The sequence below is a fragment of the Papilio machaon genome, chromosome 16 (genome assembly GCF_912999745.1).
Source record: "Papilio machaon chromosome 16, ilPapMach1.1, whole genome shotgun sequence".
Classification (NCBI taxonomy): Eukaryota; Metazoa; Arthropoda; class Insecta; order Lepidoptera; family Papilionidae; genus Papilio; species Papilio machaon.
In genome coordinates this window covers 3,333,405-3,359,779 of record NC_060001.1, presented here as the reverse complement: position 1 = coordinate 3,359,779, position 26,375 = coordinate 3,333,405, and the positions used below count along the sequence as shown (strand labels likewise).

Below are 26,375 nucleotides of genomic sequence, written 5' to 3'. Positions count from 1 at the left end.
ACAAATGTGTTTGCTTAACTTCACAACACCCTACATGCCGATAGAACTTTGACTTATTAACGTTTGTTCTACAATGTTGAAGTCGTGAATCTTCAAGAAATATCTGTTACAAGCACTTTCTTGCAAATATTCTTTCGATTTGAATTTTGTATACAAAATTACCTAAATTAACTTACTACTTAAATTACTTAAATAGACAGAAGTAGGTTACCTTGCTAACTATATTTTTCTGACGATCTTTCGTATTGGGATTGTGAAAAATAAAAAAAACAATTCATAGGTCAGCGGTGTCAAGTCGTTACGTGCTACTGTCGAATCAACGTACATACATTAGATAATCCGAACAGTATAATAAATCATATTTTTCCGTAAGCCTTTCACGAGCCACTGGGAATGCCAAACAAGGTTGAACTCTTCAATCGATCTCATCCAATGGCCACAACAAACATCGCGGCGGTCATTGGCATCGATTGCATAAGGCACGTGTTACTGCAAAGCTCGCGATATACTACTTTCACACGAGGGTAGCACGGTGAGGCAGAACAATAGACCAGAACAGTACTGCACTCGCTCGCCGAAACAGAACATTACTGTTATTGTAGTTCGAACAATAGCATTTCTTTTCTAACTCACTGTGCCGTCCTCGTGTGAATAAAGCACTAGGGCGGGCGCGCATTCGGCCGTCTCGCCTATGTAGGGCCCTCAAGTTTGATTTAAGAGAGAGCAGTGGCATAGTTTCTCGGTATATAATTAAGGTCACAATTAGACTATAGGCCCTTATTCACATATAACAGTTAACGAGGTTCCAGATATGGTATCCAGAATCAATGTTGTGAAAGTTTAGTAGATGTTGTTATAGATAGATTATTATTATATAGATTAGTCCCAAAAAATTTAAGATAAATATGCACGATGATTGGTCCTTAAGAAATTTCTAGATGTTAATGCTTCTAGGTACCTAATGATCAAATGTTTCTCAAGTGAAGAAATTGTTATGTAAAAATTCTTTTTCCTTATTTCATTTCTGTTTTTCACATTTTACCTTATCGGACTGTAATAGAACATTCTAGATCTTTCTCGACTAATAGAGTCTAAGTAGATATTGATCGCGGTGTTAATAGTTTTCCGGATTCCATTTGCTCAAGACTTACATGATAAGTTTATTTATATTTGATGTATGAGATTAGCGAGTAGGAATCAGGTTTCGGTTGGTGTCCGCCCTGTCGCCATGTAAATGATAGCTTCCCTTGCCTAATGATATAAATAGTGCTTCTTGTACATTTAATAAGTAGGAATGATTATTATAAATAAAATCTCACTTCAAAGGTTTTACCGTCATCCTAAAAAATGCGGGTTTTCCAGACAATTGATCCCGAGCATATATATCACAATTTTCATGGTGAATTTTTAAACCTTTATTAATTTTAAATAGTTTTTGTTGTTAACAATAAGTACATATTGTGCATACTTTTATCAGCATTTTAGCTTCTGACAATCGATGCTGCCGTAAAATTTCCTGACATAACAATAACAACTATAGCTGACAACATTTTAAAGTATTAATAGTAACTGTAAGTATTGATCATGTTTTCTGATTTAAAACTTTCGGAGGTGAACTTTTACTGAGGTTTGAGAAGCCCTGGCGCTGTAAATGTTGGAGAAAATTCGCATCGAAGACTCAGACGGACGATTAAAGGCGCCGGCGCCAGCGACGTATTACCCAGTTCCCGTCGCGGATTTCTTGTGGTGGAGTATTAATATCAGAGGCAGCATTCGCGAGCTATCGCAATTCTGTTACGCCTCATCACACCGTGTGGCAATGCCTTTACTTTATATCTGCGACGGTTCTGTATCATTAAACATTTTTTTTATTTATTTTATTACGGACTTGAAATTTCTTATTAAATTCAAAAGATACCGATAATTATTTGTATGTTTTGGTTTGTAAATATAAAAGTCCTTCACAGGTTAATAACGAGAGATGACCATCGCCGTGACAAAGAGATTTGTGATACATCGCTGGTTTAGAGGTCGAACCAATGAATTTTTACAATAAAGAACATTTAAAAAACATTTAATTCATTCAATAGGTCATTCGATTTGAAGGTTGACCACTCAACCGGATTAAAACTTTATATTGTTTTAATAGATTGTCGCAAAATTCAAAATTTCTGACTTGTTAATGTATCGCAAGCTGATACACCCCCTATTTGTATTAAATTACAGTGGGTGCAGCAGATCTATTAATTTTTGCAAAGTATCAGTTTACTTAGTAACTCTGTCGGGGTAATTAGCCATAATTAATTGTTTACTTTCACACACGATCCCACTGGCGCCGCTGTCTACACAGCCTACGATTATTTTTAGATTAGAAATGGCACAACCGCTTTACGTAATTGAACTGGTCGTCGCGAGCGCACCTAGTTCCAGAGACTTTGCTTCTAAATATAGTCGCCGGGTTGGTAGGCAATTATACCTTATTATCGCATATTTCCTCGGGAAGGTTGGTAGCGGCTCACCAGCGTAGGCTATTAGCCGTGTGGCAGTTTCTTTAGAAAGTGTCGAGATGTGACGAAATTGAATCGCACGCTACCGTTCGCCGAATGAGCCGTAAACAGTTTTCCTCGCTCTCGATGGCCTAGCTTAATGTAAGGCGCGTGCTCTGAACACCTAGCGATAGCGCTACGGCCGTCCACGTTGCCGCCGCTGTTGTTGTTGTTGCGAATTAGGGCACAAGCTATGTACAATTTACCTTATTCATTCATTACATGTTCTGAGACTACTATTATCGTCTATTGTCAGATTATATACGTCCCTAACGAGACTATCTTAAGTTAGGAATGACTAGACCTTAGTCAAATGCGCTAACAAAATGCGGATTGCTTGACTTAGTACACATCTTTGAGATTCTGCACAGGTGGTGCCATAACAATTTTTTTTTAAATGTAAAAACTTCTGATAAATTTTACAAGTAGTTTGTGATTACAAACTACATGGGATTAGGATTTTTCCCAGGGCTTACAACCATGTGACACACATAGTCATTTGTTACCAATTTTATCTTTTCTGGACAAAATAGTATAAGTAGTAGTACACATTGATCGAAATTTATTAATGGAACCCAATGATAAAATATTTAAAACATTCTAAAATAAAAAAGAAATTTCTTGGTTTTTTCATTTTTTATTTATTTAATATATAGTCGAAAGCTTTTATCGAGCTCAAGCAATAATCATCACCTTTGTTTCACTTTTTAATAGTAGGTACATATTTGGTCATCAACTGTTAATATATGTAACTTTCTACCAGCCATCCTTGCTTTGTTTATACATGTGATACTGAATTGCGCGCAAAACATTGAACGCCACTTAAGTATTCAGTGCGGTGACAGCTGTGATACAGATGGACTGGCAGATGTGGTGTCAGCCGCCCACGCGCCAGCGGCACACGCCCATGTCATGGCCGCTATTGTACACAGCGACCGCCGAGACCGTGAAAACGTCTTGACACACATCGCATCTGGTACGGACGTCGCAGCGGCCTGCAACTGATGGCACTTTCAATTATCACTGCACCGCACCGAACTCCCACGCGCCTTCTATTCACCATTTTTAACTGCAACACATCCGCCGCTATGTTTTGCCTACACTTTCTCTCCTCCTCGGTGTGGTTTTTGTTTTGTACATGTCAAACAATCTCCAATGCGCCTGTCATTCAAAGTATTTTCGCTGTCTTCTTATGTGTCATTCCGCTAATCGCAATTACGGACAAGAATCGCATCGAATGTGACACGTTGTTTTGCGAATTAAACAAGAAATGATCGCTAAGTAAATGAGATTGTAACTGGCAGCCGATAAAAAAATCCCGCCAATTAGTGTCGGAGCCGCGTCGCTCGGATCCTGGTACGGCTTTGAGCTGCACCGGTGATGTAAAAGCCTTTCAGCGCCACGCTCGCGCCGTAAGTTTCCGTTGACCGAGATATGATCATTAGAAACGTCGACGTATATATATTTTTTTGTCGGCCGCCTAAAATTATTGGCGAAAGATCGCAGTACTCGAGAGATGCGACATCCGCAAGTGAGAGTTTTGCAACACCGAAACTGGTATGTGTACCAGTGATCGGCGTAATGATTTCTTAGACATTGATACGTCCGGCGGCCGGCCCAAGGAAAAAAAGTGCAAGTGAGGTCGTTCGTTAAACTCCGCACCATAAACAGCCATGTGCCGTTTCGTATCGGAATTGATAAACAAAATCCATCCAATACCAACGCTTCCTTAACACATTATTTGTGTAAATTTAGAACCGTAATACTTTGTAGATTTATAGTCATTATTTATTATAAATTTTATTTGAAGTTTAGCAATCTCTCTCTTAATAGAACAGTTTTAACTACACCTTTATTAGTTATTTAATTTCAAGTATAGCTAAAATTATTATCAACGTAGTGAAATAATTAAAGATAATCTTGATTTTCCTCAATATTTATCGAAGCTATTGCTATTTATTATGAAATGGATGACGCATCGGAAGCCTGCGTGTTTGAAATTTAATAACACTGCGCGTGAAATAAATACCACCATATTTACTCTTGTCATTAATCTCGACCTATTAACCTGAAATTTCTCAAAATGTTAATATTTTTACAGCAGCTAATATCGAATCAGCTTGATTCCACTATTCCACTTTATGCACAAATTGTCAAGTATTTGTTTTGCGAATTGATTATAGGCTTCGTTTGTGATCGATTAATTTAATCAGCTAATAAAAATCACAAAAGACTTATCGTCCTGTGCTTTTTGCTGAGTTCAAAGGTTTCTAACGAAGTGTATGTGAATCGTGTTGCTCATTAGTCAGTCACAACCAAAACTATTATGTTCGCAGGTTCTAATAAATAATACAAAGCTTTTTTTTTTATTTTAATGCCTTATCATTAACCTCTTTTCGCGAAAAAGTGTTAACGTGTTAGTGTGTTATTAGAGAAAATGTCACGTGCCAAGTGCCTATCAACACATCCTGACGTTAAAAAAACTAAAAGTCTTTGAAAGTAATAAAAGGATGTAGAATATTTAACTAACAAAGTTAGTAATCTAATTTTTGCCTCAACCTATTTAAAGTTACAATCACTGTTGATTCTAATTCAACATTAAATGTCATCTAATTGTTATCTTGCAACTGTTTGCTATGATGGTATTTCTTATTTTCTTTGTTATCATAATGTAGCAAGGGCGAGGGGCGAACGGAGTCGGGCGGGGCACGGCTGCGCCGCGCCGCCGCGCCCGGCTAGGCCGTTCATTGACCCCGCGCTCCGCAACCGCACTTACAAACTATTGTTTATTCACACTACCATTATCCATACAATGTTTTGTTACTCCGCGACATACCTTTGTAATAATTCTCAAATCTAGGTTAAGGCTTCTCTTTCACCCGAAACAGTATGCATGGGGGTCTTACTACGTATTGTTTTCCCTCTCTTTACGATCTCTTTGTCTCTAGCACTACTTAGTCGAGTGTAACATTGTATTTTAAAAAAAAATAGCCGTCTTCGTAGTCAGAAATAGAACGGGTGCCGATTACGAGTTGTGTAAATAAAGCGCGTGAGTCATTCGCGATGGCGAATTATACATTCAAACAGCTAATTACGAGAACCCTATTGGAGCAAGAAGCACTTAGTATCCTTAATGGTGCATTCATGTAAAAACCAAAGAACGTCCTATACCTATACTTTTACTTATTGGGACTAAGCAACCTGTGGTGCAATTAAAATGAATCGACGGCGACTCCCGATGGACGCCTGATTGAACTTCTACTTTTTTATTATCTATTTGCATTGTAAATCAAGTTAACTAGTATTAACATTATAGTCTAGTATTAACTATTGACAGTATAGTCTTAGGATTTTTTTTAAATATCGAATTCCTTTAAATTTTAATCAAACCGCGACAATTCAATATCTTCATCAATATTCAACATTCATTTTAATGTACTTTTTAAATAATAAATGAGTATAAATAACTAGTCTTGTTCATAGTATGCGCAATTTACTTAATTAAAATTCTTTATGTATTAGGGGTTTTATTAATTTTTTTTATAAATATAATTCCATGTATTACAAATATATTACATAATACATCACAGTTTCGTAATCTCTCTTACTTCGGACGGAAATCCCGACATGAGTTCAATCTATCTTTACATATCCTCCGCGGTCAGTACCACGAACAAGTTTAAATTAATCTCGACGCATGTTTTTTGTGTGCGAGTGCAGCAACCGTCGTTCGTCTTGTACGGGATCTGTTATCTCATTGGCCTACTTTCCGCTTCACATGCGATGAACGGGATCAGCCCATGTTTTATATTGATGGCTAGTCGGAAAAGTACGCCCAGTGAAATATTGAAATATTTTTTACTCTGAACTACTAGTACCTGTACTAAGGCTAACAATATTATCTTTTGTAATGAAAAAATTGTTGCATGACCAAGTCATGTTCAGTCAGGTTACTTAGCTACATAATGAAACGGGTGTTAACTACGTTAATATAGACATGCTTGTGTCATATTACACATTACGAAGTATTAATGTTGTGTTTATTTTATAGTATGTACTAATCTAAACATGTATTTGAAAGTAATTCTCATTAAAAAAAATTGTTGATGATTTCTCCAGCTAATTTTTATCTTCTCATTTCTCTTCTTCTCTTCTCTTGTCAATGTAACGACATTAAATACCTTTTTATTGTCTTGACTGACAAGATATGATGGATATTTTCATGTTAAAATATTATTTTGATTGTTGGGACTTGTTCGGCAAATAGCAGGCACATTTAAAATAAATCAAATTGGTTATATTTGCATACGTTTAAAAATTAATTCCGCGTTAAATTCATACAGGTATGTTAAGTGGTTTCAAATTTGCAATAATAATGTCAAATGTTATGTAAAATAGTTACTTTATATATGTAATCGCGTAGATTGCATGTTTCTTATAAAAGTTACACAAATAGCATTTTGTCTAGTTAGTTATGCAAGTTAAAAAACAAATGACATAAAGCATAAGTAAAGATAATCTTGTTCACTTGATATAGAGTATATTAACAAATTTTAATAAATTGTGGCAATTTTAGGTGATACAAATGTCAGATTTTTTAATAAAATTATTAGAGGAGTTTTTGTTCCCATTTTTAGCAAACCAGTGTTAAGTAATATAAAAAAATACGTTATACAAATGTAAATTTATATAAATAAAGTCAATCGTTTTTATAAATCTTTATGAATCCGTACATAGTAAAGTCATTGATACCCATAAGTCGGCTGGGATTCAAACTATCTGTGGTTAAATACCAACATCGATTTACCAAGAATACTATTTTCAACGCTTATCGGAATACATTCAATGTAATCTCAAAAATACTGATTTCGTAGTTGTGCTACGAAAAGATTGAGTGTATATGAATATTGTTCATATTACTTCAGGATACCTACAATAACCTGAATCTGAAATAATTATCTTATATATAAAATTCTCGTGTCACAATGTTAGGTACCATACATCTCCGAAATGGCTTGACCAATTTTTATGAAATTTTTTATGCATATTCAGTAGGTCTGAGAATCGGCTACTTTATATTTTTCATACCCCTATGTTTTTTTACTGCGCACGGACAGAGTCGCAAGCGATTGCTATTAATTATTATAATATCTAAAGTTCTCTGTGAAAAATTTAACTAACCTAATCAATGTTTGCACAATAATAAAATTTCTTCAACGTTTGAAAAATTTAGGATGCATTATTGCACAAGATGAGCTCTTTAGAAGCAGACGCAGACAGGGCAGACTATTTTATTGACCACTAGACTCGTTACTATCTCAAGAATTCCACAGCCATTTTGCAAGACCGATTCATTAGCATTTTATTTATAGATTGGATATTTCATAGTGTGCGATTATTGTCTATTTTCAATGTGCAAGGGGCGTTTGCCTTACTGCGAGATACACTTTGTTTAGTTTAAAGAGAGATACATTTTGCGCTTTTTAGTTTCATTTTAAAAGCTCTCCGGAGAATGCGGATCGCAGGACACGGGCGCCGTGGAGTCGCGCCGCAACTTTCTACGCGTCTAGAACGCTCTTAAACCGTAATCGCAAGATTGACGTACGCGAGAATGTTACCGCGAGCAAATTAAATTGAACATTACGCGCATATAATCATTTTCAATTTTCATTGCGTTTTGAAATAATCCAAGATTTCACCAACCTCCAAAACTCGTACGTGGCGCCGCCGACACGAATGGACAACCAAGTACAAACACATTGTTATCTTGCTGGTTAATGAGTTCCTTTTTTCTTTGCAAGATGGTTTACAATTCCTTCCTTAGGACGATTTAACGTTTCCCACAATACATGAAGAATAGACTACTGATTTTTTTTCTGAATCTTTTTGACCTATATATTTTTTCTATTTCCATATTGTAAAATCATGTTGAAATTATAAAATTCTTAATATTGTAATGTTATCAATAGACATTATTTATAAAATATAAATATGCTATATGTGCTAGTTTTGATGTGAATGTAACACAAGGCTAATATTATGCATAAAAACTTCACTCACACGTTACATTAGTGCCCGCGCGGCGCGGCGCGGCGGCAGGGCTGCTTGGAAATTTTATGACGATGTCGCTCCGTATGTTCTTTTGTTGAAATCGCAAATTTTTTAAGTGAAATTATACCAACGAATAACATAAAATTAACTAATTATAAGGCTTCTCATTTTTTCTAACTTTAAATCTTCAACTTAATCTAAACTTTAGATCTTTAATATATTTTAAAATTACGTTCAAAATATCTTGTTAACTTGCTAGCGATTTATTTGAATACAGCCATTTAATAAGCTACTTGCTGTCTTAGGAAGCTATAAGATTTTCAATAGATAACGAAATTGTCTGAAATTCCTATTAAAAAAAAAACTTCGATTTGAGAAGCTGTTGTAGTTTCTTCAACTTTAAATCCAATTACGGGGAAACCTTAGCCATTGTCCCTACTCAGTTGTACAACGGAATTAACTATACAGTCTTATCACATAAACAGTTCAGATTACTCGCTTTGAATTTATTTGTCGTTCGCAACATTGTTCTATTTATATATTATACTGAAATTGCCACTTAGAGAATTTCATTACGGCCAACGCATTTCTTTGTTTAACATTTGCCTAATAACGTCACGACATTGTCTTTAGCTCTCACTATTAGACTAATGAGACAGTTGGAAATAAAATCCTTTTACAGATAAAGAAGCGAACCTAGAACCTGTGTTATATTTACTCGTACTGAGCTTATGCAAACGCTAAGCGTAGCTCTTGTCAGTAATCATTTATGTTAAATATTTCGCTGATTTACTTTCTTTCCAAAAATTCGGAGCTTGTAAGGGTAATAATAAATAAACAGAAATTAACATTTTATTATAATCGTTTTCATTAAAAAATTAAAATAAAATTCTTTATTCAGTTTCAAATCTACACCGTACTAAGCCTCCATACTACGGTTCTATTCACCAGGCGACTGTGCTTGTTTGGAATTTGAATGATCGTTCTATTTTATGGTAAGATAAGAACCAAAATGAGTTGTGTAAAAATAAACTTAGTATTTCACATAAACTACGAAACAACGATGTAAACAGATTGCGTATGTGTAAACAATTACATAATATCATTATAGAAATATAATGACTTCTTTGATCTCCTTTATTCTTTAATGACCAGGATGTTTTATGCTATGAATGTGTGTAAATTCATTTAGGAAACATAATAAATTTTACTAACATTTTGCAATGTCTTATTGACATTTAGCATCTACTGTATCGAAATAAGGCAGACTGCATTTAAAGTGGATACAACGTAACTTTTTAATTAAGAAATATTAAATAATTCTAAGTTAGAACCAACACAACTTTATCAAAGGAATATGAATCGTCAGTCAGAAAAATGTCAAAATATAATGTAATTCTTAAGATTTTTGACTAAATTTAAAATGAGTAGGTAATCTTCATCGACGACTCAGAAGAGAAAGTCAAAAAAGAGCATACTTTTTACAGCTTAAATTAAATAGGAAATTAAATTAAAAAGAGAATATCGACAGTATCAATGTCCTGAAAATTATAATTGGTATTTTTATACTAAGAGGTTTTAAGATTAGGAATATCGATTTTGGAAACATAAATCATTTGATATCTTGGCGATTGAAAGTATGTTGCGGTGGATAGTTCATTACATGCCGTACGTCCAATTCGAAAAAACAATCGACTGAGAGGCGCCAAGCTTTGGCGCCGAGCCTCGCCGTCGCCAACCGTCGCCCGGTTCCACGAACTTACTGTGCAAGCCGCTACTGCAGGCCGCTGCCCGAGTATGCGACAATTCTTTATTAACCAACTTTGTTGGCATACAATATGATAAAGTGAACCTTAAAAGGTTTAGACAACATACTGTACTATTGAATAATAAGTCGATTTGCTTGGCTTGGCTTTTGTTTAGTTTCTCGCGTTAAAGTATAAAACCAATTTTAACAAAACAATAAATTTCCATAAATAAAACACTTAGTAACCCTGTGTTATATATTTTGTTGAGCTTTCAACCTGAGTATAAATAAGCACTTATTCAATCCCATTAAATCATGCAAAAGTTTTCAAATACGAAAAAAAAGTTATACCCCGTCTCAAACACGAAAAAAGGTAAAAACGCTAAAATTTTCTCAACAGTTTTCGCTTCGTTGCCTGCACAAAGTTTTTCAACAGTGCTCAAAGTTAAGTTGAGCTTAAAAAATAGCACGCTCTTTTCCTCTTGGCCCTGTTAGGAGTATTCGTGACTGTAAATATGTAAGAAAATATTTGTTGTAGTTTTTTAAAAATACTAGCGTATTTGAAACGTTTTTTTTTTAGTTGAAATTTCACAGCCATTCGATTATTTTTAATGCACAGCACAGTTTATAAATATTATTTTACAAAGTTCTGTACATACTTTACATTTTATCTATAATTATAAAGAGGAAAGATTTGATGGTTGTAAGTTTGCATTGAAAAAGCTCCGAAACTACTTAACACATTTGAAAGATTCTTTTTCTGCTGGAAAGCTACGCTATGGCCGGGTGACTCAGGCTATATTTATTACTATATTTATTATTATGATTGCACGGGGACAAAGTCAAGGCAATTGTTAGTAAATTATATCAAAGTATTACTTCCCTAATAATGCAGCAATATTGAATGGTTTTATCAATTTAATTGTATGGAGTTGTTGATTAATATGTGCCCTAATAAATATTTATATGTATTTAATCTAAATAAAGCAAAAGAAAACCATGTCATGCAACGTGATGTCTCGCTACACATCGCTAGAAATTAACTGTGTGATTAGGATTTTTCCTTTACTAAGACTAAGTAGACAATGCCACGTGCCGGGCTACGTGCCCATTGAATTCACATTGTTGTAATTAAAAATATGTCCATTTTTTAAATACCTGATGAATTAATATTAAACGAGTTTATGTTGTATTATTTTAATTAGAGCTAAAACCTTAAGCAATGGTTAATATTATAGTAATTACAAAATTGTTTTTAGTGAGTACATGTTGTCAAATAAATATGTTTTTTTTTTAAATTACATTTATCATCTTCATACAAAATTTTAATGAAATGATCTTTGAATGGAAATAAATTTCCTTGAAAACCGGCAAACTAAGGCGGAAAGTCATTGACTACAGTAGAAGCACCCACATGCTCAAAGCCCTACATGTAAGTGCATACAAGGATGTATGAAGGGATGGGCTTTTATAAATTGCACTTTGAATTTCCTATTCACCGGTAGCTTTTGTGTGAGTAGCGTTGCTTCTCAATGGCTTTCTTTGAAATTCTAAAGTTACGTAATACATAGAAAAAAATAGTACAATTTTATTTTCAAAATTGTACTTTGGTAAAAGTAAATAAATATGTACCATTATTTCCAACCTGTATAAGTATCGACATAACCTATATTTTGTTGTCTATATAATTTTTATATTGCAGCGTTGAATTATTCACTATGTCTTCTAAATAATTAATTATATTGGGACGACATAGTAAACGAAAGTCTCAGAGTTCCTCCGAATTGCCGCAGTGATAAAGTGAATCAAATAAAGCAAAGTAAGAAATGATGGAGGTCAACATTAGCTCAGGATTTTTTCACTCGACATCAAAAAATACTTTTTATGCCCGTATAAAATTTGAATTTATTTTGACCTGCTTATTTAGAGATTGGCGCATATTCTTCGAATTTTTTTAACTGACTAAACGTCCTTAAAAGTTAATTGAAAAACGGTTTAGTAGCCATTGTACAGGTAATGTATTCGACAGAAGATCAAGATTACTTGTACTAAATTCCAATTATAATCGATAAAAAAATTGGACAACATAGATGTTTTAAATAATAATAAATATAATTTAATAAACATACTAAAATTATTTTAATATAATAAACTATAATTTATGAAAGAAATCCATAAAGTTTTCCAAGTCCGCAAATAGTTGTGGTGCGTTAATGGAAACCGGGATGTAAGATCCTTAATTATAATCAACTTAAAATGCTTTAAGTCACAGAATTATTTACTTGAAACTTTCAAACAAACAAAAAAATATGACGCTAGTTGTCTTACAGAGAAGTCTAGAATATAGTGATGTGGTCACCAAATTTGTCGTTTCATACTTGCGCTTTTATTTATCATCCACAAACGATTTTGTCATTATAATCATGAGATTTCTCTGAGAGAATCTGTAAAAAATAAAAGAAATACCCAAATGTGTGTCAATTTTCCTTGTATTTACTTATTGTTTAAAATAATGCATGCACAATTGCATTAATCACTCGCAAAAGACCTCGCTCGAGGTAAATAAGACCTCGTCCATATCATGTTCGATTCGGCATATTCAAATGTAGGTATTGGCGTGATTGTAACTTTAAATAGCAGTTCATCCATCCGCCCGGATTTCGTCGAACTCGTCCTTTGTGTGTCGCACATTAATTTATTTACGATAACTCCGGTGACACTTTTAATATTGAGAGTACGATTATCCGGAATATTTTCGAATGTTGTGAAGGAAATTGGTTAGGTAAAACGATGCCATTGACCGACATTGGATAAAACAATGTTAATTTTTATACATATATTTTTGAGCATAATTAAATGAGATCTGTATTGTCCTACTCCTGATTCTGGTACTCTCCAACACTTAATCTTTAAAAATTTCGGTTTAATGAACCAAATTTCTAAATACTTAGTAATTTTGGTGCATTTTATTAGACACGAAAAGAGTCTCTAGTAGATATTTCTGGAATAAAATATCTAAGACCATAACAAACTCTGTCAAACGTATTAAGTATGTATCATTAACCGAACCTCTTAAAATAATTTTTCCTGCTTACGGGCTTGTCCGTAATTCCGCTAAACAGAAAGTTATTCTTCGAATCTGTATTGAGAGAGCATTATCATACTGGAGGTCGATGCCTCGCGTCATCGATGCTAATAAAATGTCCAAGTCTGTCAGCCATCTACGTTTTCTGTTACCTAACCTAATCATTTCAAATTGATTATGATTACGAATTTGACTTCATAATAGTTACCAAAGGCGGCTTGATACAATCGTGTATTTTTAGTAAAATATTTTTAAATAACTTTCACTTTATTTTACAGAAGTGCAGAAAAGTAAAGAACAGAACTTGAATGTTTACGAAGTGCATGTAAGTAATAGATATATGAAATGTTGTGTAGGATGGAATATTATTGGTTGGGTTTCGCGACTGCAAGAAAGCATTCTTTGCCTGCTCTTTGCATACTCAGCATTACGATTCAAATATTTTGGGGGAATAATTAAAATTTCACTCTGAAAAAAAAAAAAAAAAAAAACGAATACACCAAGAATACGTCTTTAGTCAATACTACATCGTACTTACGTACGATGGTAGTCTCGTCAACTTAATCTTTACAGTAATTTTGATTAACTTCGTACGGATAATTAATACCCGATTTGTTCGTCCCAGTTACGGGTAGCGCATCACAAGCTTTGCAGGCGCCGTCTCTAACTGTTGATTGGCATTTGCGCATAACTTTGTGTTTAGTACCACGGTGCATTCGAATTCGCGCTCCTTCAGATATTAACTTTTAAACTTAAGCAAGTTTATAATCCTTATACCCTCTGGTCTCCTTTTTAGTTTTATTTTGACATACATTTCTGAAATTGTTGAATTGTTTATTAGATGCAATCGGCAAGCAATAACCGTGTATCAACCTCAAGTTGTCCTCGTAACCAATTTCGACCGCGGCGACGTCTTCCTGTCTTTATCAGACCAGTTTGATTTAGCAATATTTTCACCTTCAATTGCAAGTAAATTAAGACTGTTTTCATACATTGCTTTCATCTAATTAGAATTGTTATGATTTTTAGTATTTAAACGTACAGCTAATCATATTATAAATGCAAATGTTTGGCTGGATGGATGGATGTTTGTTTGAAGGTATCTCCAGAACGGCTCAACGGATCTCGATGAAATTTGGCATAGATGTAGATCATAGAGAAGGGAAAAACACATAGGCTACTTATTATGTTTATTTATTGCGCGCGAACGGAGTCGCGGACGACAGCTAGTAATTTATTAGTAGTATTTACAAAAATATGGTTTTGGTTTTCAAGACAAAAAAACGCGTTGTATTGGTAACCAACCACTCAATGAATGCAACCTGCAATCATTTTTAATGTTTTTCATGTTCGGTGGAGCTCGAAAAAAGTGTACAAATGGAAACATGATATAGGTACAATATTTGTAATTAATTTGTTTTATGATCGAGCTTTTCAAAAACGTTTATTAACGTAAAAAATAAGTAGTACCCTAAAGAAGTACAATGGACAAACGGAAATGCAGTTCCGTTAGCTTATAAGGGTATTAAAATACATGTTTATGCACAAAGAAGACATAGAGTTAGTGATTTAGTGTACATAAAAATATTTAAGTCAATGTGACGTTTAATTGTGAACAGAACTCTATTGATGTTGAAGACCTTATGACCGGCAGCTGGCGGACCGTAGCTATCCGAGCTCGACATAAAGCTTGCGGTATTGCGTTGTCGATGGACGAGTTATGGCCCACCCTGACACGAATAGGGCCCACACAAAGCTTACTAACAGTACTCAAAAGATGAACCCCGCTCGGTTAAATTGGTAATAAATAAGAGCTCTTGTAGCAACTTGTTATAATAATAGAATAATTCGCACTAAATCTTAATAAATTAGTACAAACAGCGAATATAAATAGCTGTTAATCTTTGAAGAACAATAAACGGTGTCCAAGGTAGGCGAACGTTTTACTAATTTTTAGTTCGTAGCCGTTACGTCAGTGTGGCAAAAACTTGCAGTACATGCATATTTTATGCAAATAAATTTGTAAATAAAGAAACTCTTACCACTGGTTACATTTACCCAATACACGTTCAATTATATCTCCACTTTTTTATGCAATTGTAACGCGATCTTAATAATTTGAAATAATAAAGGAAATTTTATTTCTGTATTCCCCATCATGACGGCAAAACACATTTCAAATATTCGGGACCAAGATTAACGGTTTAATAGGGCCTCCTTACCGTTACATAATTCGCTGAAGTAATGGGATGTATCGGGTAAAAATTGATGTATGATGGAAGATGGTGCGGGGCGACGGCAGTGGGGAGGTGGGGCGGGGGCACGGAGCTGCGGCGCTGCGCGTGCGGCTCTCACCGCCTTATCTCTCGCGACCTCCGCCGGACGCGCACGCACGCCGCGCGCTGAACTGAACGCGATCGCGCTATGTCGCCCGACCGACGATTTATTCGCGTCTTTGTATACTTCCAAGTTTTTGGTTATAAAAGTGCAGGCAGCAGCCCGGAAATGCGCCAGTGAACAAGTGCTTATTTATTGACTTATTTATTTTTCTTATAAACGTTAAAACGCTTTAGCGACACGACGATGGTGTCGGAAGGGGCTCTGCCCGTAGTATGGTGTATGCGCGACAACCAACTTGTGCCTCACCAAGTATCCGGTGTTAAGTTACAAGGCGCAGTTACGGGAGCGCACATAGCCGCGGTGACAGACTTTTTGCGTATGGTGGCCGGTACGCCCATTATTTTACCGCACACGGCCGTCCCTGAAAATATCGACAATGACATCAATAAAGAGAAGGAAAATACGACAAGGCAGCGAAAGATGTCGATGCAGGTCGAAGTGCCCTGCGTTTTCCTTTCAGAAAGCGCACTTCAAAAAGCGAAAAGCCGTAGTAATTCTCTAGAAGAAAAGGTAATTTTGGAAAATAGCAATAAATCATCTTCAACCAAAAATGACCTAGATAATAAATCAATGGCTAGTTCCACTAATACTTTAGATTTTGAAGAGTGCCAAAATAGATTAGGAAAAGAAAATTTTAGGCCATGTCCGCTTCGGGAATCTAGTGGTGAAATTTATCCACAAAGAATAACCAGAATAATAGAATTAGACGATTTTAATACACAAACTTCTGAAACTGAGAATGAAACGCTTCAGAGGATAGCTAGGATTATTGAATATGAAAATAATAATATGCCCTCACCGGTATCTGCCGATGGAGATACTGATATGCCACAACGAATTACTAGGATTATAGAATTAAATGAAATGAATGATCTCGATAAAGAAGGCCCCCAGAGGCTTCCTAGGATAATTGAAGGAGGCAAGGACGATACGTTTCCCAGCATGGCAAGAATCATAGAAATGGAAAATGAAAAGTCAAACGAGAGGAGAATTTCTTTGACCAATGAACGAGAAATTGGTTCTGGGATAGCTGAAAATTATAGTGAGGAAATTACAGTTAGGTCAAAAACTTCGCACAGAAGTACACCTAGGTTTAGTGTCGACTCATCATGCTCCGAAAACTCTTACGTAAATATTGAAACCATGAAGAGTTTACAGGATGTAAGAAAAGAGGAAAACACGGAAAGCGGAAGTCCAGAGTCGTTGTCGTCTTGTAAACCTATTGTTCGTTCCCGGTTTCGAAGAAAAAAAACGTCAGTTTGCTCGATCGGCTCGTCCGACTGCGACGACGAAATTGACGTTATTTTTAAATCAAAACCGAAGTCTAGTCAGTGGGTAAGTTTAGACTGGATTCCTCCATCCCCTAAAGAGGAACATGTCATCGGTCAAGTCTGTGATAAAAATGATTTTATTTCAAAATGGATTGCCGATCAAAATAACCAAGATTCAGGAATTGTGGCAGACGAGCGAAGAAAGAGTCTACCACCAAAGTCGAACGAAATATACCTACAGAATATGAGACGATTTAGCGACGGACTCCAGATATGTAAAGAGGATGCAGCTAGTGATTCTCCAGCTACGGTGAAATGGAAATGGCATGACATCGTCAAAAGACATCTTCAACTGTTAAAGAATGAAAAAGGATTTCGACGCCAACGAGGTAGCTGGATGAGAACAGCGAGGCGATTGTCTAGTACAAACATTAACACAAAAAGTCTGGAGCCGCTGCCGCATGATACCTATATAAAGATTAATACTATGCCGTAAGTAATTTTTAATTTCATTTTAGATATAACACATTCAAATCGAACCGTCGACTCAAAAAATGTTGCGCCCAAGCGTATCCATGCGACGAGCCACATCGGTCCACTTAACCGGAGGCAACCCGTTCAGCTAGTGGAACTAGTTACCACCTCAAAGCCTGCGGCGAGAAACAGCTCTGTGCTAATCATTTCAAATGACTAATTTAAAGCGATTCAATTTCGGTATATTGAGACAATACTTGCGCATCTCTATTTTCTTCTTACTCTTAATAAAAGCAAACCGAAAAATAGGTAACTATATATTAATATAATTATATTAATAATTTATACTTAATATAATTTATATAATATTATTAAGATTACGAGTTTACGAAAAGAGATCATTCCGTGGGGTAGTTGATAAGAGGCCTAAAGATGTTACGAGAGCATTTCGGAGACGCGCGCTTCCGCAAGGCCGTGCGATTAAAATGCAAGGAGCTCGCGTCCAAGGCTAAGCTCGCCCGGTCGGTCGCTGCACCGGCGCCGCCCGCCTTCTTCCTCTTGGCGTTTCGGCGATTGGAAGTCGCCTCAGGAAGTGAGCCACGAAGGTGACGCTAACGAAAAACAGTACGCAGCTGATCGGAAGCGATTGTGCTTTGAATTTTCGACGTCTCGTGTTCGTGATTTCGTACGCTTCCTCAATCCTCTTCATGAATAATTAGGACACACGCAGATGAGTTTACATGCGGAATAACGAGCGTTTTGATTTTATTGTTATGCGTACATTATGCCGCGAACTGAATTTAAATACCATAATGATATTTTAGTTGCCACTACAGCTCTGCCCGTACCTGTCGATGATGTGCGCGTGCGACACACTTTTTCTGTCACATCAGAACGTGTCACGTACTAAGTTTTCATAGCCGTAGTTAACTTTATGCACGTCTTCGATTCCTAATTCAACGCATACAAAAACTGGATTTTTAATTTAAACGCATGTCGATTCGTGTCAGACAGACGTGAATAAGTAAAATAAACTTGTCTATTGACGACGATTCGTTAATGCAGTGTGTGTTTGTATAACGGCGCATGCAGCACTTTAAAATAATACAGTGGTAATGAATATAGCAAAACGTTGAGTACAGTCTGCTGCGGTACAGGCGCAGGAAGGGTCGCCGGTGAAGCAAACTGTGCGGACGCCGCACCGGTGTTGGTTTCACTGGCCAACCTTGAGGCTTGCTACTGTGCTTGCTCAATACATGTTATTCATTATCATTATATAGGTAATTGTACTTATATTTTTTACTATGTAACAAATTTCTACTTACTTATGTGTTACCTACCCTCGGGCAGGGATCATACATTAAAAATTATCTAATTAATTTTGAATTAAGTTGTGCAAAATGTTGTAGTCATCCCATTTTCTATTTAACTAAGTTATCCATAGCTCCAGTTAGCATGAAAAACGAGTGTGAAAAATAATAACACTTAATATTGTTTTGTTTAGAGTTTACTTGATGGGAATCTCTCTAGATAAAAGTTAACCCTCATATCTTGATTTTAATCCAAAGGTAGTTGATATTAACCTATAGATTGTTTTATACCGTAAATTAAAAGTTTTAGTTATATGAATGAAATATTATAATACTGTTTGTATTGCCAACCTTATGTTAAATTCGATGTTTTAGTGTTCCTTGTGTTAAAAAGAACAATTTTAGAAATTAATTTTATTTACATAACGGCGTGGAATTACATCGAATAAATCTAACGCGGAAGTTTGTAGTTCATTGTTATATTCATACGAAAGTATAGGTCACGGACATTTCGCCCTCGAGTTCGGAATTACGAACCGTATCCTTACTTCCTTTGTTTGTTTACATCTGCCTGTATTAAAATTGTATATATTACATTATTCGAACCTTTTTATTCATTTCTTGCAAAGGCCGCGAAGTCGGCAACTCATGTTTAGTGTAAGGCAGCATTTCCGAAAACATGTGTGTTTGTATGCAACGATTGTCAACATCGGCTATTGTACGCAATGAGTGTAAGCGGCTAATGGAACAAACAAACGCCTCTAATATCGAAATATTTTGCTTGCATTCTTAATCTTCCAATGCTTTCCCACTACTCAGTATATAAACATTAGTTCTACTTTGTTTCCCAGCCATTAAGTAACAGTTAGTTAAATTGTAGTAAAATCTATATTTTTATTTCTAGACTTTAGGAACTTTGGTGGCTCAGAAGTTAAGCTCTTGACTTGTAATCTGTAGATCCTGGGTTGGAATTCCGCCGTGTATTGATGTGTTTTTCGACTTTCGATTTACATATGTTCATTTATTCGACGTTCTTACGGTAAAGAAAAACAACGTGATGCAACCTGCATATATCTGCGAAAATTTAATGATATGTGGGATGTCTAACCAACCCCACGGCCTAGACACCCTAGTCACCACTTAGGGTAAGCTTCAAGCCACTCGGTGGGGACGTATAGTGAGCTGATGATGATGATTTCTAGATTGAAAATATATGTTGGCTCTATTGAGCTGTACTTACAATCATTCCTTTTAATTTTTAATTATAGAGATCTAATGCTTTATCGACCGTTAGACGGGTAATAATACTGTAATTAGTGTAGGTAACCTTGCATTATAACTTGCCAATAACAATGGAAGAAGTACATAAATGACTATACGTCTCGTTTCATTAAACTATTATTATCAACAATTTTATTTTCATGTTCCAGTCTATCTTCGCGGCGATATTGAGATCGGGCACAGCTGATTAAGTACAGCGATAATTTTACTGTCATTAATTTGATAATCAACAATAGTTGTATTTTGTGTATCGCACAGATTCAACATGTAAATCGTTTTAGTTGTGAAATGTATTTTTTATTATTGTGATATAAATGCGGCGTTAAAGTGTGATTTTATGAAATAATCAATATTATGATAACTAAAGTGAAATTTTGTGTCATGACGCTTCCTACATTTATTTGTGAAATAAATCATGGATACGGATTTCATCATTGAATTCGAGAGACGTCCCGCACCCAAAAAGAAGTAATGAAGCGTTTCAATACTTTTCGACACTAGAACGTATAATGCGAATTTGTTTAATATAACATCAATTGCTTTTGCTTCACTTTCACTGAGCCGATGATTCGGGTGCCATGTCGTGACGTCTCGGAGCTCAGAGTCGAATTGAGTTTTTTTTTATCTAGCCAGCCACTCAATTCACTTTCTAAGCAAATCATGTATAGACGTTAATCCGTGTTAACATTGAATATAATTTATTCTATCGATTTATAACGATATTAACTTTGTTGACATTTTTAGAGCTGTGTAAATTGCAGCTCATTGTTTCAAACACGTGTCTGAATCCATGGAATCGACTTCGCCCTTATCACGGCACCGAGCTGAGGTCGTCTCTTGCGAAAGAACAATACGACAGGTTTTATGATTTGTTTTTACTTTTTGCGCGCGCGCACGCTCGCCGCGCAGACCTGCCCCTACAATTACTGCGGCGGATGTTTTCAAACTAAACATTTTGAAGTCGTTTTATCCATTCCATGTTATAAATATTTATCATCTTTTATAATAAAATAATGAAATAAAAATTATTCATTGCCACATCAATAGCAGCTATTGTTTGTCTGGGTTTTTTCATATACATAAAATTTTTCTTTTTTTGGATAAAATATTTTTTTAATATACACTGTTATTGTGGCGATAAAGTAAACAACGTTATTCAATTAAAATAATTTAAAGTAAACTATGTCTAGGCTATTGTTCGATAGTAGTTTTATCTTATGAAATTATTCTAATTTAAATCCTTGGTTAAAACATTGTAACCTCAATAGGTATTCACTAATAGCATTGCAAATAATACGAGGAAAAAGTACAATGCACGCGAACACAAGTTAGCTGACACTTGAATGTAACATTGTCACTTTTGCTCACTGATGTATCTAGAGCATTATTATTTTTAACACATATGAGATGTAAAGAGATAGCAATAGCACCACATATTTAACATGAAAAACTTAAGTTTTTCGATAATTTATAAATCGAATGCTTTGGTGCTATGTCGACTAAATATCCAACGTAGTTCAGCTACGATTATTTATTAGTATATATTCAAATACACACGTACATCTATGAAGCAAACGTGCTAAAATGTAATTTAAGTGTTACACAGAGTTATATATTAGATCAGCTTCAGCAAAACCTCCAGTCATAGTCTTTAACTGAAGATAAATCCATGATTTTAAAATTACTTCTAACGCATTGTAACTAAAATTTATCGTTAAACTAATTATGTATTCAATTTTTCTAAACCTTCTCAAAGTTGACAACCCTATCCGTAAGTATGAAAACGAAATCGCTTGTTTATTTAATTATATTCGCAATCTAGTACGAAATGAGTGCTTTAAAATCGAAACTTGTGAGTGCGAGAGAGAAAGTAGCTTACTGTTATTGTTTTTGTCCGAAACACGTGTGCGCCGATTATGTTTTTATAATTAAAATTTTATGTAACACTAGCTGTCGCCCACGACTCCGACCGTGCGGAATTAAAAAAAAAAATAAGTAGCCTCCGTGTTCTTCTAGACTATTTTTTTACGAGTATATCTGTGCCAAATTTCATCAAGACCCGTTCAGCCGTACCGGAGATATCTTCAGACAAACATCCATCCATCCATCTAAACATTCGCATTTATAATTTCAGTAAGATTCAGCCGCTAACTAAATGTTGTAGTTTTAAAATCAGCCTACATTATATTTGTACGACTTTGATATTCATTTCGCTTATGATCCATTTATATGTGAGTGACGATTTTGATTTAGACATTGATTAATATTAGAGGAGCTCCCGACAGCAATTCAGCTTATACGATACCTTTATACGATCAACAAGCGGCAATAACATTTAACGATCTATTGTGGTCTTTCTTACTCGTCGTTACATGATGGTGTGTAACCAAATCTTGATTTAAATGATTCTTCCTTTTTAAACTGTAAACAAACTATTGCAAAGAGACCTGCAAAATTTTTTTTTGTTAATTGATTTTTTTTTTCAATAAATTTTTGAGAAGTTTAGGGTCTTTCTTGTATTGTTTATACTTATTTAAAATATAAAGCCAATTTTACAATTTAACCAATAGTTTTTCAAGACTAACAATGGAAAAATAAAAACTATTTTTAACTTATTTTATTTTAAGTAGTAACATTGTTTTATATGAAGCAGAACCAATACCCTCATCAGTTCTGACCAAGTCGCGGAACAATGACGAAATCGTTTACGTACTTATAATACATTCGTTTTGTTTTCCAAATAATTGCATTAGTGATTACAAAAAAGAAAGTACCGTAATTAATTCAAGCGTTAAATGAGGCAGCATGTTAGAACTAGCCATTGTGTGATATTTTTACCTTGTTCTCAAGTTAAAAAATGGTCTGATAAAATTTGTATTTATAAATAAGATTATCAGATATGATTATAATTGAATTAATCTTTACATCAACGTTGGGGTTAGACTTTAATGTTTTATGAATAAATCACAGACGTCTTTTCTAAATAGATCACTAAGATTATTATAATTAATTCGTCATGAATTCATTAATTGTTATAAATTCCTTATACTATAACGGCATGTTAATACGCATAAAAAATTACAAAATACATCAATTGGGATTGACTTGTGGAAGAGAATTTGGGTTATTTGGCATAATAAGGGGTGACGTATTATTACAATATTTTTAATTTTTAGCCTTCAGATTAAGAAGCATACCACCCAACTGTACAAATGTTTCTTTATGTCGTGTCGTGGGAAGTCCTTATTGAAAATTCAATATATGTCTCAAATTGTATGACCAGTCGTCCTTATCTGTCACTTCTTTGAATAAATAACGGACGAGTACATATTTCTCGCAAATATACCGTTTACTTTATTATCTTCAATGAGGTTTTTAGTTCATGCATCTCCGCGAGACAGAAGCACTCGGTGTAAGTGATCGAAATGATTTATATCTTTTAATTTTTTATGATAAATCGCACACCCTTCTGACATGCAATGATACATTGGAAATGAATTGCATGTTTAAAATGCAATTCATTTTGTAATTTTTGAAGCAACTCGGTCATCGGTGATAAAATGAAAGGGTTTTCCACTTATCGTCGTCCGGTACAAAAGGATAATTGCGAAGACTTTTTTAGGCTGTATTATTATTTACAACATCAATGTTTACATTCCTAGTATTAATTCACAGTATGTATGTATCTTAATGCAATATTTTTAAGCGTCAGTATAAAATACAAATATATTCATATACTCAATTTCAATTTTTATTTTCAATTTTGGTACATGATAAGATATGGTAAATAGTTTCTTTTTCCTACTTAAATAACCTGAGATATAATTTTTATGTTATTAGAGTTGTTTTGTTGTTAAAAACTTATTTAAAAAGGTTATAATACCTTTATTTAGAATCAATAAATAGCTTTGAAAAAATGAATTCAAAAAGAAACGATTACATTGTGCGCGATGGTTTAAAAACTAGCTTCTAAGTACTGGATTAAAGGTGAATGTGTCCATCGGGAGAGAGAGGAACCTATAATTAGATTGGCCATCTAGCAGCAGAGCTGGCAAGAGCAAGCAAAAAGTAGTAGCATCGGCACGCAAAGTTCAACGCACGATGTCTCATCCGTAGCTCTATAAAATTGTTTTAGAGAAAATTTATACAGAGGTCGAAACTCTTGGAGCAGTAATATTTCACAAGGGCTTACGACATATCGCCTACTCGTAAATTTTAACTAGAAAATACAGATTCTTCTTAGCGGAATATTAGTCAAATTATATATGCTTTTGATGCGGTCGTGCTTAATTCAATGATAAATTACTAGGAAATGTCAAACTCTCACGTTTTATTTAACACGTCATAGATTATACTCAGAAACCGCATTCAACTTCGCTAGACCTCAAACTTGACGAAATAGGCTATAGCCATGTAATGTTTTTAAAACTCTTCAAACTAAATTTAAGTCAACGAAAGCAGTTGAAATTTGAATCCTCGAATATAATAACATAAAATAAGCAAATTAAAAAGTCAACATTAAGCCTAAAATTAGGAGAAATCGTATCAAATTTCATATACCGTGCATAAATATAAACGATCTCTGGAAGTTATTAAAATTTAACGTCATTATCGTTTACAGCTAATATTTCGATGAGATTTGTAATGTATGACCTCATGGACTAGGTTTTATTCGCACGGAATAAATAAAAAATACTAATTAGTAAGCTTTTATATTTAAATGTAGCAGTGTAAATTAAAAAAAAAATTTGAAATCGGTCCAGTAGTTTTTTAGTTTGTGTTACATACTAAAATACGAATGTCTTATATGTATTCGTTAATTCATAGTAAAAATTCAATTTTCGTTACTAAGATTTATTTTACACGACACTGGATATTCTATAATTTTCGGACTTCGGGCTCACTTCTATTTCCAAAACTTTGTTAGTTAAATAATTCTGTAAAGCAATATTTAATAAGGCCTAATAATGTTATACTTTTACTTGACGTTTTAGTTCGACTCGACCCCCATAACGACCTAGTCATATTTGCACTTTCGAATATTGACGATCGAAATTGCAAAACAAATACAGCGGCAAATTAAACCTGACTAAACAGATTCTATTTATACAACAAGTTTAAGTGTTACCGCAAACACTTTACAAGACTTGAAACGATCTATATTCATAAAGACGATTTTTATTCTTAGAACGAGATCTCGTTTCAACATAACTTTTGGGCGGACTTGTACATTCAGACTCTGTAACGTCCTTGCTTATTCATATCGGAATGTGGAAAGTTAAGACGGGAAACTAGAGTAAGACGGCTGCGTAGTTACCGCAACAGTATAAAATTCAAAACAGTCGGAGAAATGAAACCGACAGACTAGTAATAGGTTGCCCTGGCGACAGCCACGGCCCGTCACTGATTGAGTGAAAAGGTTTACTTAGCATCTGACGTCCGGAGCTTCTTTTTCATCTAAAACAATTACTTGGCTATTATAGACGCTATTACTTCATCTCTACATGATCGTTGAAATCTTTTCTATGACTATAAGACAAAGATCTGACACATCTTTATATTAAAAATAAAGTTTGTAATTGTTAATCCCAATAGTACATGAAATGTCCTATAATTGACGTTTACGTTTAAGAACATTCTGTTAAAATATTGTATTTACTTATTTAGTTAATATTCGTATGTTATTATTATTTTTTTCTTTTTCGATCTCGTTGCTTGCTTCCTTTTGCGTGATTGTTCTACTTAATTGTAATTTAAATTTATAATGAATACAAAACACGAAGCATTTTATTCAAATTTAACTATAATGATAATATGAAGACATTGAGTTGCGGCCTTTAAATGTAAATCAGTAGCTAATTCAACAAATGTATCTCTCAAAAGGCATGATTCATATGACGATTTCTCTCACATACAGTATACAGGTCAAGGTCGGTATTTGTGTCTGTTAAGTTGCTTTGTTAACAGTCTCTTACATTCGGATACTTACACTAACGACTAACTGTTATGTTTAAATTAAATAGTGTATAAATAGAATTTTCTTTATTCTAATCATGTCATACTTTTTAAAACAGTAGCTTGTAACTAATGTATTAATATTGTAGCTCCCGAGCTATTTAAAGCATAGACTCTCGATGGTAGACCAGTTTTCAACAGCAACATAAAATGTATCTGAATATAAGATTGTTGCGGATAGCGCGTTTTCAAGAA

At 34.5% G+C, this 26,375-nt stretch overlaps 1 protein-coding gene across 2 annotated transcripts in view; it reads left to right on the top strand.

Annotated features, from left to right (window-relative positions):
* The window catches only part of LOC106716786 (tyrosine-protein kinase Src42A), a 60,785-nt gene that overhangs the window by 11,935 nt on the left and 22,475 nt on the right, over positions 1 to 26,375 (top strand). Inside the window, exon 1 of one of the 2 annotated variants that reach the window (XM_014510388.2) lies at positions 15,804 to 17,592. The exons of the other annotated variant lie outside the window; for it this stretch is intronic. Within the exon in view, the coding sequence (XP_014365874.2) occupies positions 16,013 to 17,592 (1,580 nt within the window). The 5' untranslated portion in view covers positions 15,804 to 16,012. Of the gene's footprint in view, positions 1 to 15,803; positions 17,593 to 26,375 lie in introns of those variants that run through there. 2 annotated transcript variants of the gene reach the window in all.